We start from the raw sequence: 15,555 nt of genomic DNA on the forward strand, positions 1-15,555 counted from the left end.
AGGCAGGAAGCATAGTCACAAGGAGAGCTCCCGAAGAAAGGGGTGCCCACATGTGGAAGGGGACCATTACCTTGATGGGGGCAATGACATAGTCTCCAAGGCTGAAAGCACAAAGGTGGAAGACATAGCTATTGTTGATTAGTTGGTGTGAAAGGCACCATGGATCATGCTAATGTGGTGATAGTGGCAAGCCAGAAGCTTGCAAAAAAAAAAAGAAACATCAAGGCCAAGGAGGAGCCATCCATTAGAAAAAGGAGATGTCACACAAAAATAGGAGTTGCAAGCTAGAAAAATGAGACACCAACCATAAAAGGAGGGCAACCAGCTCACACAACAAGAGAAGCTCACATCCAAATGCATAAGAAAGTCATCTAAAATGGTGCCCAATGTGGAGGCTAAGGAAAAAATGGCTTGAGCCATGATTTGTAGCATCAAGAAAGGAGGCTGAGGCTAGGGTGAGCCACAACGCAAAGAACAAAAGGGAGCATAGCCTCCTACAAGCAATCACAACCACCAAGATCTCAACCACACAGTCTTAATGGCTGGAAGAACAAACATGGCTCCAGCCACATAAAAAGAAAAGTGTAGCACAGATGGCTCCTAGGCCAAGGCACCAAACTTGGTCTCCTACAAATCAAAACCATGAACACTTGTCCCACCTAAAAAACACCAGAAAACTATGCAAACCAAGGTAGTGTTGCTAAAAAAACAAGAGGTGTTTCCGGAAAATGAAAGATAGTAGTCATAATTTTCTTACCCTAGCAAACTAACAATTAGTTCCAAGCATATTTATGTCTACTAAATAAAAGCACCAACTAGGGTATTAACCAAAAAAATTCAACAAAAAGCAAATTTACCAATCTCAATTGCAAAAATGACACAGATTCTACCCAATCATAGTTCTTCATTAAATTCATTATTTAGGCTCCCTTCCTGGGAAAATGGCCCAAATGAGGAATTACATACAACACCGGATCTGATTCAACTGATAAAACCCTCCTTGGTTGATCTAGATCTCCTTGTTGCCCCTTCCTCGAACCCAACACCTCACTGAGATGCCTCTCCCAATCATATGTTGTTGTATGGTGTGCCTTCTCCCTCTCCCTGACCTTGCTTTTATAACTTACATTGAGCTAATCTCGAACCCTAATCTCCAAAGTGATTGATAGCCGAGATTAGATCACACCTCATTTGAGATCAAGGGCTGAGATTAAAACATATTCACTAAAGTTACTTTAGCTGAATAAGCCAATATAATACTCGTGTTTTTCCTAGTCTAACTTAGGCTAAGTTACAAAAACAACATGCTCACACTAGAGCAAGTATCTAAGGAGACTGTGGGTGACTTTCATATGCCTAGACAATTAGGCCTGTGCAGAAGTACTTGCCTAAGCTACAAACTTCAACAAAGGAAAGCGTAGCACAAGCTGGCTCCCAGGCCGAGGCACAAAACTTGGTCCCCCACAAATGAAAACCATGGACAGTTGTCCCACCTAAAAACACTAGAAAACCATGCAAACCAAGGTAGTGTTGCTAAAAAACAAAATGTGTTGCCAGAAAAAGCAAGACAATTGTCATAAATTAATAAAAGCTTCATAAACCAAAGTCAATACCCCTTTGACAATGGATGGAAATGGAAAACTAGAAGAAAATCTATATAACTAAGGCAAATGAAGGCCTTTTTCAATGAAGTGAAAGGAAAGTCTAGCTAAAAGGACTACTTTGAATGCAACAAAGGTCAAAATTCCTCCATGACGCACAAGTTTTGCCGAAATGAAACAACATTGAATCTTCATGAGTTGATAACAAAAGCTGATTTCAAAACCAAAAGAAAGAATCTGAAGCTGCTCAACTACTCAACATAACCGCCAAGTCTGCTCATATTAAAAACAAATAGGTCTCTGGAATGCACTCAAAAGGTATTCATATTTGTTGCAAGCTATCTCGACCTTCAAACAAAACAGGAGTCAAACTCCCAAGCACTCCAATGCCATTTTGGGAAATCCACAAGTGAACAATCATAAAATGAACATCACAAAGAAGTCATTCACATAGATCAAAGATCAAGACACCAAGATTTATGTCATAAAAAACTAAAAGAGGAAAACATCCATAGAGCAACAAAAAATTGTATTGCTACTCAAGAAGGTTCCAATATTATGAATATCAAGAAATAGGACTGTCAGATGGCCTATGCGCCAGATAGAATGATGACCATTAGATAGCTCAAGGACAAAATCACATTAACAAAGCACACAAAAAAAGAAACACACTAGACACACACATGACTAGTTAACTAGACCTAGTTGGTCTTAAATCATCCCCTTCTGTCTAACATCTTAACAAGGAACAACGTTTACTGTAACCGAAAATAGAACTGCCATGTAGCAGAGAATCAGCTATTTAGAGAAGCGACAAAGCAAATTGAAGGCATCTTTTACCCTTTGGAAGCAAGAAATTAGGGATCTGCAAGTGAAACTAGTGCATGAGGAAAAGCATAGAAGAAGCACCTCATGATGCGGCCCTCTAATTCACATTGTAAATATTTCTATTTTGAAATAGAAGAGAGATTTTGTTCACTTTCATGTCTGCTAGCATAGGAAAGCAGTGTTATTTTATTGCTTCCAACAGGCGTGTAGGTGTTGCATGATTTTTTTCTATTACTCTGAGTTGCATACAGTTTTGTCATGTTCACAGCAACATTATATTTTTTCAAGTATGTTGTTCCTTTTTTCTAAGCCCTACCTATGGCATGATTTAGTGCAGAGTTGGTTACCACAGTATGTTTGACCTTCTACCACAAACAAGTTAACATTGGATCTACATATGGTATATCATTCATCAACTACTCCATGGACATTCCCATTATTGTAATTTGTCCTGGTCTGTCCCAAGCTATTACATCAAAGCCACCAGTGTCTACCTCTATGAAATGGATAAACTATTATCAGAGATCTATTCTCAGAGATCGAAACATCACAATCTAAAAAGTAAAGCTCATGCTGACCAGTAGATTGTCAAAGAAAGCACAGAAACTTGTCAGTTGGGTTATTCCTAGCAAACATTGGTCTTTCCATGACATCTTGAGAAAAGGTAATTTCTCCTTTGTAATGGTTTTAAAGCAAGTCAGCTGCTGTTATGGTCTCCATGAACAATTTCTCAGTGTATGCCTAGGTCACCTTGTTCGGCGAACAAAATGCTTGAAATTTGAAGTTCGCCAAACTTTAACGCCTGCCAAACTTATTTGTTTTTGTTCGTTAAACATCAAGGCGAATGTGAACACGAACCCCCAGCCAAACTCGAACATGAATTTGAATACTAACAAAATAAAAAAATAGCATTAAAATCGATTAAGTTCAGCTTCATGTTCGGGTAAATCTCCGCAGTTGGTAATTTAAAAAAAAAAAGTCAAACCTAAATCTACACTGCAGTCCGCGCACTCGCAGCTTCCACTCTCGACCACAGCCATACAATGACAGCAAATGCTCTTAAGCAAGTTGATTTGCAACTGTATTCATGGAAAACACAAACGCAAACAGCCTACAACATTGGCCCTCTGTACAGAAAAAGTAAACATCATACACCATTTATCAATTAGATTGATCGATTGGGCTCTCTTTTCCTAACCACTGTTATGCAATCATGTTTTGTTTTTTACAAAGATCACGCCAAAACAATAATTACACAAAAATCGCAGCAACCAACATTACTGACAAGCAGCCAAGCCCAACAAATAAACAAACACAGGAAAAACCAAGTTAGGTGGGAAATATATGAAACCGCTAGCTGTATATAAAAATATATTGGACCAATTGGTGAAGATGTGGATGTGTACAGTCTTCAACAATTCAAAGAATGGTGACGGCTCACAAATAATAAAAAGGCAGGGAGATAGTTTACACCTTTGGGTATAACAAAGTAGTGGCGTGAGCTCAGTGCACTATTTTTATTCAATGCACTGTTTACTCACATATGGCGTTCTTGGTTTTACTACTAGCTGGTCTGCTGAAAATGAATTCTTCATTTTCAAACTTAAAGCCGAATTTTATCACCAAAATTTTAAGTGTCAAACTTTATGTGAACTTCAAGGTCGCCGAACAAGAACGCAGTGACTTAGGTGTATGCCAAGTCTCTTTGTTTAATGAAGGCTGCATGTGGCATTTCTGCTTTATTATGCTAAATTTTGTTTTGGCAAACTTCTGGCAATGGAATCATGCAAAAGAAATGTCATCCATGTTTCCTGACTACAAAGTGACTACCATGACTATTAGAAGAAGACAGTCCCACTGGCTGAACATACTTTCTCAACTCATGCATAGATAGCAAGTTGGTGAGAGCTAGATTGCTGAATAGTCTCTTTGGCACATGTCATGGGTGCAGCACATTTTAGTGCTACACAAACACAAACATATGCAGATATAGATATCAGGGAAGAGTGGAGATATGTGGAGTCAGAATACTCAGCCCCCTCTGATGAAGTGTTCACCATTTTGAGGGCTCATATCTGCCATGTTTTATCCTTCAATAGTTTCATTATTAAATACTGAGCAGTAACAATATCATGCTCCATTGATTGTATCACAGTCAGTAAAGGCGAAAGACTGCAAGTACTTTCTTCATGGACCAAGAATGGCTATAGGTTATGTATCAAAATCCTTCCTACTCGTCATGTACACATAACGATGCTTTATATTTTGAACCAGCCATAGTGAAGTAATGCAATTCTCAAAGGTGATTTAAATGGTGGATGATACGCTCAACTCTGGTGGTTGTTTTTTTGTAAATTCAGAGTCTTGATTGGCTGACAATTCTGTTAGCAGAGGGTGCTATCTTCTATCTTTCAGCGCATAACATTTATTTGAAGTGGCATTTTCTCTCTTTCCTCTAATCTTGTTGGCTCTTTATTCTCATTCTTTTTTACCTAGTTTGACTTGTCTGGGGTGCCTAGACTGTAAGTTAGCCTTTTCTGTGTCAAGGTAGTGGTGCCTTCCCTTCTCACTTCTGGTTTCCAGCATTTACTTCACTCGTGACTTAATTGAGAAACCATGGGCACTGTGAAATCATGGTATTTTCATAAATATGTCCATTGCATTACCAAAATATTTTCAAGGCAGCATTGATCCTTATACATTGTCTTCAATTATCCAGATACAGCAAGCACATATCACATGAGAAAGCATGCCAAGCTTATAACTCACATACCTTCTGTACGGTCAACATTTTTCCATGCCTCCTCTCCACCAAATACATCATCTACCTCCTTTTGTTTCAGCTGAAGTTTCTTGCTAATCTAAAAGCTCAAGTCACATTCACAAAAGAAAATTTGTTTCAATGTCCTAATATAGATTACATAACAACGGATGTCCAAGATAAGAAAGCTAGACTGATTTAATGATTCATACCTTGCGTTCAATTGGAAATATATACGGGCAAGTTGGACAGAAAAAACGCAAGCTCTGACTCATATACGGATGCTCAATTTGTAGCAAGTTTCCACATGTGGGGCAGAATTCCATGGCTATTCTGCAATAAATAGATTAATGACACTTCAGAGTCCAAATTATGAAATGAAGGAAATGAAAAAATGCAACCATACATGCAGCAGATTTCAATGGGTTCACAGCATCAACTAGATAAACGACACTTGATGATAATGAATGAAAGTTTAAGTAGATCAAATACACATAAATCATGACTGCAATTCTGTTTGATGGTTACTTTGAGTCAAGTTTAAGATGCATCCTACATATATTTCCCTTGAGTCCTTTAAAAGTACAAACTCGTAAATTACAATAAGTAAACTCAGATTGTTAACAAGTTTGGAGAAAAGATAGAACAAATGACCACAAAACTAGATCAATAAGACTGAAAGAGTACATCCAATACAAATATATAGTGGGAGTGCCTACACAACTACTATAGCTACGCTATCAGCAACATGAAAAGATCTAAGAACCTAGCTAAAAGAAAGATATGCTGAATGAATACATAAGGGAAGTCACATCCAAAACGTGTCAAGGTGTGTTGAAAGTGGACAAGAAACCAAGGCCAAAAATGGGCGGAGAGAAGAATGCTCCTCATCAATCATCATGAAGGTGCTGAAGCACTATCTGAAAACACCATCTGGAGAGTACCTAGCACTGAGGGGGGCTCCATTGTGCTATCTTGGGAGGGATCCTAGAGGTAGCCTTAGATCAAGAAGGTCCGTCACTCCTAACAATCAACACCAATCGAAAGAACATTCACATGGCTGACTTGTTGCTTGACGAAACCAAGAGAGGATCACTATGTGTGGAGGGAATCTAGTTATGGCTTTGGGCCCTCCTAGAGCTGCTTTGTTTGTTGATCCAGTGAACTATATCCTAAGGTTGGGAGTGAGAGATCCTAAGAAGTATAGTAGAAGTAAGGTTGGGAAGACATTTGGGCTTCACAAATCTAATATCTAAAGAGGCTTGGACCTTTTCATGTCCCTCATTGCCTTGAGTTGACAAGACAATAGGGAAGAAAGAGGTGATATGGATAATGAAAGAACATCTATGATATGGATAATGAAAAAATGTACAGAAGTAACTACTAGAATCTTAGTAAAGCAAGTAAAACTTCCCCCTAATCTCATAAAAAGTAGGACATCTGAAATGATGTGTTCCTTTGACTAGGTCTCATGTAGGCAGCAAAGTTGGCAAATCCTATCCAAACAAGGGAGATGGTGATCAATCTCAACCCAAAGCCATTGAGAGCCAACCCAAAACCAAACCTAGTGGGATCGTGAGGGCATGCATATGGTGTTGTTTCTATGTACTCAAGTTTGACAATAAGGTTGTCTCTCTACTGCAAAATATGCTCAAAATAGAAAGACATCTTAAGGCCAATACCCTCAAGAGGTGAAACTCAAGTGCCCTTAATATACTACTTATAGATGTGTCCTTTGAGAACACTATTCAAGACTTGTTTAGACAATAGGAGATGGCCTAGAGCATTTAAAGAGTTACCTAAACTCAAGTGCCCTTAATATACTACTTATAGATGTGTCCTTTGAGAACACTATTCAAGACTTGTTTAGACAATAGGAGATGGCCTAGAGCATTTAAAGAGTTACCTAGAAGGGGGGAGGCAATCAAGATAGATGGCCACTTACTGAAGCAAATTGGATGCTTTAGAAAATCAACAACTAACCCACTCATAGGGGACTCTAGTGGTAAGGATCTTTGGAAGAGTATACAGCGAGGTAAGGGTATTGATCCTTACCCAAAGCAAAGCACCAATATTTTGGACGTTGTGAAGGAAAGAGATAAGGATGAACATGGCCACGAGGCACAAAGGGTGTGCCTTGAAGTCCCTTTGGATGATGCACTAAGTGTTAGTTTGTGTAGCTCGGACAGGTGTTTTAGTCTCAAGTGGTGTCAATGAGGCTAAGATCACAAGTGGATTAATTATATCCAAGCTGTAATGTCCCTTCCTAAATTATTTTGGAACAGGATTAATTTCTATATTTTGGGGCCGATTTTGGAGGTGATGGGGCCCATTCGATTTTTATTAGGAGATTAGACTTAGGAGAAGTTATTTTGTTGTGGTTAAATTACACATGGGGGCCACCCACACTAGGGAAAGACGCACTTCCTAGTTCGGTTTGCATGAAGGTGGTTAAGTTTTGCATGTAGTGGTTAAGTGAGGGCCCACGATGGAGGGAAAAGTGCTCCACGAAATCTATATAAGGAAGGTAGCTCTCCTCATTTCATTCATCTTATTGGAGTATATCGATTTCTCTTTGGTTGCTCGAGCTGCTTAACCGAGTCACTGGTTGTTTAGCACGAGTTCTTTAGACGAAGAGCTCACCCTTTCTTCAGGGGAATTCGAGTGCCACCCTAGGAAGGTTTTTCTTCATTTCTTCAGGGGGAGGATCTCATTGTGATTTCCAGCGATTGCATTCATCTCTGGGTGGTGCGTACTACTGGAGGGCGCAGTGAAGAGGAGGTTGATTTTGCTTGTGGTGTTTTGCAGTGGATTTTGGGTGAGAGATTTTCTGGAGAGGAGGCATCGGAGGATTGTTGGCATTTGGGAGAATTTTGGAGGTGGAGGAGTGTGCTACCTTGCAGGGTGACTTTCGCACTTCCTGGGCCAGTGCAGAGGCAGCATTGGGTGCTCACGTGGAGGGTAGAGTATCAATATTTGAGGTTGAACTTCACCATGGAGGTTAAGGTAAATATTTGGAGAGGTGATTGTTGCATTTTTGAAGCTTGGAGGAGGATTTCGTTGGTGTTCCTTGTAGGCCGTATTCCTTGAGCAGTTTGGAGGGCGTAAGGCCTATTGGAGGCCGAATTTGGAAGGTCAAAATCTGGCCAAACCATTTCTAGGTTTTGCTGGGTTTTTGACAAGGATCCCGAATATAAAGTTTCATAATTTTTTGAGCAACAAAAGTGGGTTTTCCAGCCGTATCTTTGCAGCAGACAGTGTAGAACTGTTGGGGATTGCACAGTGCCTTTGGGGGTCGATTTTGGGAGGTCAAAATCGGGCCAAACCATTTCTGGGTTTTTGTGGGTTTTGGTCAAGGAGCTTGGGGTTGAATTTGTAGCATTTTCCAAGCAGCGGAAGTGGAGTTTCTTGCAGTTCCTTTCCAGCCAACAGTGTAGTTTTCTAGGCAGCACAGAGCATTAGAGGAGCAAACATTTTCCAGTACTTGATATCATTGTCTCATCACCTGGATTCTGTCATGCTTTCCATTGAGGCAAGCCCAGGTGCATTCATCCATACTATTTTACTGCTCCATTGATTAATAAAATGGCTCAGCTGGTTCTACTTCTAGAGTTTTTATGAGCATGTGTTGTTTGTTAAAATTTTCTGTGTTGAGAATCGTTTTTGCTTTGCATATCACTATTTTTCCTATTTCGAGACATTACACAAGCCCAGTTTATTTTATAAAGAGAATATCTTAATTAGATTTATTAACCAGTTTTAGTTATTTTCCTAAGTCTAACTTAGGGAAATGAGTTAATTAATCAGTATTAATTGAGACAAGTCGATTTCTCTCTAGTGACTTCTAGAAAAGTGACTTGATAGGGTCAAGATGATCTTAGCCATTGATTGTGATTAGATCGTGGTCGTTGATTCGTCAACAAGAGATTATAAGAGGAAATTGATGGGGCTCTTGGAGACACAATTCGATGCGCAGTGATAGCTTGGGAGACACCAACAGCAGGGTTTTAGCAAGAGAAATTGAGGATAGATTTACCGAAGAAAATTCTTCTCAGTGATTCCAATTGTCTGAGAGACAGAAGGAGGTTGAATTCTTCCACAAAAGGGAGGTCGAATTTACCATTGTGAATTGCCTATTTGCCAGTGTGATTTGTCGAAGGATCAGTTTCTGTTGCCAGAGCGATTTATTGGAGGCAGTGCAAATAGGTTGAGCAAATTGTTGGAGGCAAATAAACTTGCAGGATCGATTTTCCAAGGGTAGAGCGAATTGCCAAAAAGGCCAGTGGGCAATGCAAGTTCACAGAGGCAATGTGAGTTGCTCAGTAGAGGTCGATTTGATTTGCAAAGGTTCGATTTGGTCAGCTATAGTGAAGAGAAAATTTGTCGGAGCTTTTCTAGTGGCAGGCAAGCAGTTTATGTACATTCTCAATTTGTTGAAGAATTAATAATATAAACCCTCATCTGCAGAATTGGTTTTCCCCATCTTGGGGTTTTTCCAGGGACAATTTGTCAAAAAATATTGGTATCATTTTAAGTGTGATATTTTCTTAGTTCCTATGGTTTATTAATTGGTGAAATTTGCAGTTGTGTTTTTATTTAGTATTTGTAGTAAATTAATTTACTAGGACAAATAATATGTTAAAAGACAAGTGAATAATTACCAGATTAACTACAATAGAATTTTCACACTAAGGGACCACCCACTTCTAATGATTGATACATTGTAGCATAAGTGTCTATATTCTCTCCATTCAAGACTAGTTAGCCTAAAGCAAACTAGGTCCCTAGACCTCATAGCCATAGAGGACCATGGATCTAATGATAGTGTCGAAGATTTTCATTCTTAGACTTGATATCCTCGAAGTGACTCAAGAAACACACTCTCAAGAATATCAAGGAAGCCACATCCCTTTATAATTCGAGGTGGGGAAGCCTGTCTCGAGCTAAACTAAGGCTCTAAGCGTTTAACCCCCAAATATGTGTCTATCATGCTGATCTTGATCTCTTCTCCTTGTAAGTAGAGTGGTAGGTGGAGAGAGTGCACTTTGATGCATTGAAGGTCATAACCTTAGTCTTAGGTTAATTGTCCACTTTCAAATATCACAAAAAGCTAAATAGGGCATCAAGTTATCTTTGCAAAACATTTCAAGAGCTTCACCCTTGAGAGACAATAAATTCATATTTGTGGACTAGCTTTTATTGACTAGAGAGATTAATACCTTTGAATTTAAGATAGATAAGATAATAAATTAAGTTGGCCCATGAACAAAACAGGAGGCCTTCGTACACCAAAGTTGGGATATATTGCCTTGAGGTTTGAAGTTCAACAAGTAAAAAAATGGTGGTATTCTAAAATTTGGAAAGTTAGGTCTCCAAAGAAAACAATATTGCACATGTCATGCATTGAACAATAGAATTCTGACTTGGGAATTGTTGTAGAAGAGACAAACTCAGGGCCTTAGATTCTGCATTTTGTGCATGGATAATGAAGAAACTATTACCCATCTTGCAATTTCCTGTCCTTACACTTTAAAAGTTTGGAAGGACATCTCACGTTGGTTAAAACTAGAAGATCCGCAGGTTGGTATTAATATCGAATCATGTTTACATGGGTGGTTTCTTAGATTGGACTTCAAAAAGTTAAAGGGCTATTCCATTTCTTGTCCTTTGGGGACATATGGTTAGCCCATAATGACCAATTATTTAAGGTTGACAGGTTCCAACTTTCCAGGTCTCATCTCGGTTTGTGTCTATAATCCAGATTTTGAAGGTAGACACTAAGGTCAAATTGCCTATTCAAGTAGGTGAGCTTTTTACTAACAAGAAAACTAATTGGGGGTATTTTGATGGTACTTGTCAAGGGACCAAGAATATTTGTGGACTAGGTGGATTTTTACATGTATTTGAAAATCATTACTTTAGATTCAAGGCAAATCTGGGTAGTGGGTCATGTTACCCACCAAAGTGGATTTACGCCTAGGAGAAAAAACTTCTCCTCATTTGACAGCCAATAACACAATGATTGTCTTCAATTAGATTTATGTCAAAGCTCTCCACCCATTCCTTTGATCAATGCTCTTGCTTATCTAGCATTCTTATTGAAGGAAGGTGAGTCATCTACCAACAAGTACTCTAACCATTTTAGCAATCATGTGATTTCATTATGAATCAAGGGGCAAGTTGGATGATTGACCGCTCTTGATTGTATCCTTGTTCCCACACTTCACCTGGGAGGTTAGCCTTTGACCCTAATCCAATGGGGCCTTATGGTTTAAGAGGGGCACTAATTGGGGGGCGGGGCACATTGATATAGTGTGTCCATGGTAATCCATACTTACAACTTTCCATCCTTCCCTATTATTCATCTCCATCAACAGGTTGATTGTAATTACTCATTGTTGTTGAAAAATGTGTAACTAGGTTCAACCTTCATAAATATGAAATGTACTTTTGATTCTTGTATTTTGTAAAATGAAAGAAAAATTACTATTGTTATTTTTAGAGCATGGGTTTCATGCTCAAGGTCTTTTAATTTAGAGGTCAAGCACCCATTGAGTGCTTCTAGGGTTTTTCCTAGGTCAAGAAGTCAAAAGAGTCATTGTCATAAGTTGAAGACCCCTTCAGGCACATTGTAATTGAAAAAGAAATATTTTTGTATTTAAAAGTGTCAAAATACCCTTCAAGACCAAGTCGGCCTAGCAGCTAAGAAGTCGGCCTATTTTGAGGAGCCACGTCCACCTTAAGAAGCCTATATAAAGGAAGGAACTCGACCTCCTTGGGACACATTCACTTCTCACTCATACAAGCAAAGGAGAAGCACAAGAAGGCTAGCGAAGAAGGAGGACGACGAAGAAAAGAAGTTTTTAGGCTAATTCTCTCTCACACATGCAAAGAAGGAAGGCTAGGGTTTGCTACTTCAAGGTCGAAATTCTCTATCTGCTGGAAGAGGATCAAAGTTGTTGGAAGAAGGGCCTAATAGGTCACCTACTAGCCCTAGACAAGGAAGCAAGGCAAGCAAAGTTGTTGGGAGGCCTTGGAAGGCTAAATTTTGCTCACATGTGTGGATGCAGTAGCAATTGCAGGGGGCGAAAATTTCAGACCTGCAATAGAGGCCAGAATTTTGAAGCTGGGGGTCAAAGTTGTGTTGTTGGAAGAGATTTGACTGGGTTTGACTCGGACAAAGGAAGCACATCAATCGGAGAGGTCAGACTTGGTCTTGGAAGGGTATTAGTCTTGGTCTAGAGGTCTTGGAATTTATCAATTGAAGAATCTATAAGAAGAGAAGAGATTTATGGGTTTTCCTCTCAAGTGGAGAGGTTTTGACCCTGGCTTGCAGCCTATATCCTGTGTTCTTGTGTACTATTGTTCTTCTTGTTTTGATAATTGTTTGATAATAAGAACAAACATAATAATAAGAAAAGAAGCTAATAACTAAGAAAAAGTAAAAAAGATATCACAAGCAGTTATCATAGATAGAGAAAGCATCCCAACTACTGCCCTATAGATTTCTCAACAATTGTGATTGGCACCCTATATCCTCATCCTTGAGTGAAGGCCCAAAAACTTGGCCTCGAACATTGATGCAGCTAAAAGAACAATAAAAGCATATAAAGCCACAATAGAAAGAAACTGTAAAATACAAAAGATGGTTGGGACTTATTTAGCATGCAGGCAAAAGCATGGCATGAGCTCTCCCTCGCTCATCAACCATCACCCAATTCCTCAAGCATTTAATGCTTCGTCAAAAATAAAGGAACTCTTGAATGTCCCAATCCCGATGAGCGAGAAACTGCAACATATTTAAGGGGCGTTGGAAAAGAACAAAGCAAGCTTGGTCTTCTAAGCTATGCACCAAAGAATGATAAATCATTAAAGTAAAAAGTGCACTAGAGAGGTGGAAAAAACAAGACATGGAAAGGGGAACTCATGCCTCCATGATTACTCCTTCCTTGCATCATTACACTCAAGATGTTGGACCTCCATTTGTTGGTCTCGTGGTTGTGGCATCTCCCTTGAAGTCTTTCCCACTACATGACTACACTATTAAATACACCCATGGATTGATGGGTCTACTTACAACATGTCACTCCCCTTGGGGACTAGAAACACCTAATAGGGTTGTTGACCTAATCATCCCTAACATAAGTGAAGTAACTTGTTTACAGATCTTGAGCTAGTTAGACATTTGAAGGTAAGTCTTGTGTGAAGTATTTTTGTGCTCCTAGCATTAAATATGGTCCACTATAATGCTTTAATGGTTTTATGTCCGTAATGATGTTGATCTCACTTGATCTTGAGAGGCTTGTTCTGGTGGTATCACACATGCAGCAGAGATCCCTTGACGGATGGCTTGACTCCTTTCCATCACATTCCAGAGGATGCTTTGCCCTGTTTTGATAGCATATGTGACCTTGTGGCCCCAATGTTGCCCCTCCAAAGATGAGTGTTGGGCCTTGAGCAAATCCCACATGGTTCCACACCTCTTAATGTACCTCCAAATGTTGAAATGTTGACCCAGAAAGCGCGGGAATTGGCTTGATTGATGATGTGCCAAGATGGACCCAAGATGCCCCTAAGCTAGCCTTGACCCTTTTTTATGAACATTGCCTTATTCAAGAGCCCAAATGAGGATGGATGTCACCGAGATGACTTGGGAGGGTAGCACACTATGACTTGATGCCAACACTTGTCATAGATGATGCCAACACTTGCCATAGATGATGCCACATCATCTCTACATGCCCTATGAGGGTGGCATAAGCCTCTTTGTGGATGACATCATAGTGGAGGAGGTGCCTTTTGGAGATGTACCCATACACTTTGATGATTTCTTGGTGTGAAGAGCACTCAATGTACCATTTCATCACTTTCTTGAGGAAGATTGATCATTCTTGGAGGATGACATCATGGTCAAGAGTCTTATTTCCCACCCATGTGGGTTATTTTGGCATTTCTACTATATTTTTGAGCTAGTACACTATGACTTGATGCCAACCCTTTCCATAGATGATGCCAACACTTGCCATAAACAATGTCACATCATCTCTATGTGCCCTATGAGGGCGGTGTAAGCCTCTTTGTGGATGACATCATGGTGGAGGAGGTGCCTTTTGGAGATGTACCCATACACTTTGATGATTTCTTGGTGTGAGGAGCACTCAATGTACCATTTCATCACTTGCTTGAGGAAGATTGATCATTCTTGGAGGATGACATCATGGTCAACAGTCTTATTTCCTACCCATGTGGGTTATTTTGGCATTTTTACTATATTTTTGAGCTATCTCAAGGCCAGCTTGTAACTTTTGACCTAGTTGAAAGCTTGAAGGAAACTTTTAAGGGATTTTCTTGTAAAATTATGGAAAAGTGACCTGGTTACCCTCATATAAATAGAAAGGAGTCACTCTCCATTATTCACCATCATCTTTCATCACACTTCTCTTCCCTAAGAAGTGCACACTAGCTATTTGTCTTCTTCTACTTAAATGCAATGTGATTTTTATGGAGCAAATTGTCTTGTGAGGGAGATTTTTTCACAAGGAGACTTCTTTGGGATTCATTGAAGTGATTCTTGTGAAATGGTGCAAGTTTCCTGCTAATTTTCTTTCATTTTACATGCTATATTATGTGAATTAGGGTTTTACTTGTATGCCATATCAAAAGTTGCAAAATCTTCATTGGAATTTTATTTTTTCATTGTATGTAAAACTTGCTTGCTAGATTCCTTCAAGAGAACTTTATTATATGCATCTCTTGAACTTAAAATCTCCCATAATAAGTAGTTGTTAGGGTTTCAAAGTAGATATTTTCATTCACTCACCATCTTCATCAAGGCCCTCTTCATAGATCGTGTCCTAAATGACTCCATTGCCCAATTAGATCAAGGCACTAGTCTAGTAGGTTGTCATCAAAATCCTAATTTCTCTATTTTTCTCTCTTTCTTGGTAACTAGGGTGAGGGTCTATGTTGCACGAAACTTCTAGGAACCCGACATTTCGAGTCGTACCTGTACCCGAAACTCTGAAACTTGGCCGAAACTCGACCATCATGTAATCATCTATGAGAGTTAATATATACTTGTTTTTCCTTCTAAATTGTCATCTATGGGTAGTATTCCCTTTTTACTTGCAAGATAATGTGTTATTCACTTATATATATATATATATATATGACGTGTCAACTAACGTCTCCATTTTTGGGAGGTGACGTTTCTAAACGTACCTATTTCGGAAACTCCGAAACGTTTCACCGTTTCGTGCAACTTAGGTGAGGGTTAAGTTAAATTTGCATTTTCAGCAATTTTATATTTATGTGTTATTTCCCTAGTAAAGTGATTGCGTTTACTTGAAAAAGGTAAAATCTAGC

The 15,555-nt window shown here is 39.2% G+C and overlaps 1 protein-coding gene across 2 annotated transcripts in view; it reads right to left on the reverse strand.

The window, feature by feature from the left end:
* The window catches only part of LOC149219936 (uncharacterized), a 117,067-nt gene that overhangs the window by 75,953 nt on the left and 25,559 nt on the right, over nt 1-15,555 (reverse strand). The window contains exons 2-3 of one of the 2 annotated variants that reach the window (XM_089384562.1): nt 5,403-5,523; nt 5,203-5,290 (exon numbers count right to left, since the gene is read on the reverse strand). In XM_089384562.1, the coding sequence (XP_089240688.1) occupies nt 5,203-5,290; nt 5,403-5,516 (202 nt within the window). In that variant the 5' untranslated portion in view covers nt 5,517-5,523. The remainder of the gene's footprint in view (nt 1-5,202; nt 5,291-5,402; nt 5,524-15,555) is intronic. The other variant, XM_089384563.1, reaches the window with a different exon arrangement.

Source organism: Pinus tabuliformis, chromosome Q (assembly GCF_031772625.1).
Source record: "Pinus tabuliformis cultivar Carrire ecotype Pingquan chromosome Q, CPIR1, whole genome shotgun sequence".
Taxonomy (NCBI): domain Eukaryota; kingdom Viridiplantae; phylum Streptophyta; class Pinopsida; order Pinales; family Pinaceae; genus Pinus; species Pinus tabuliformis.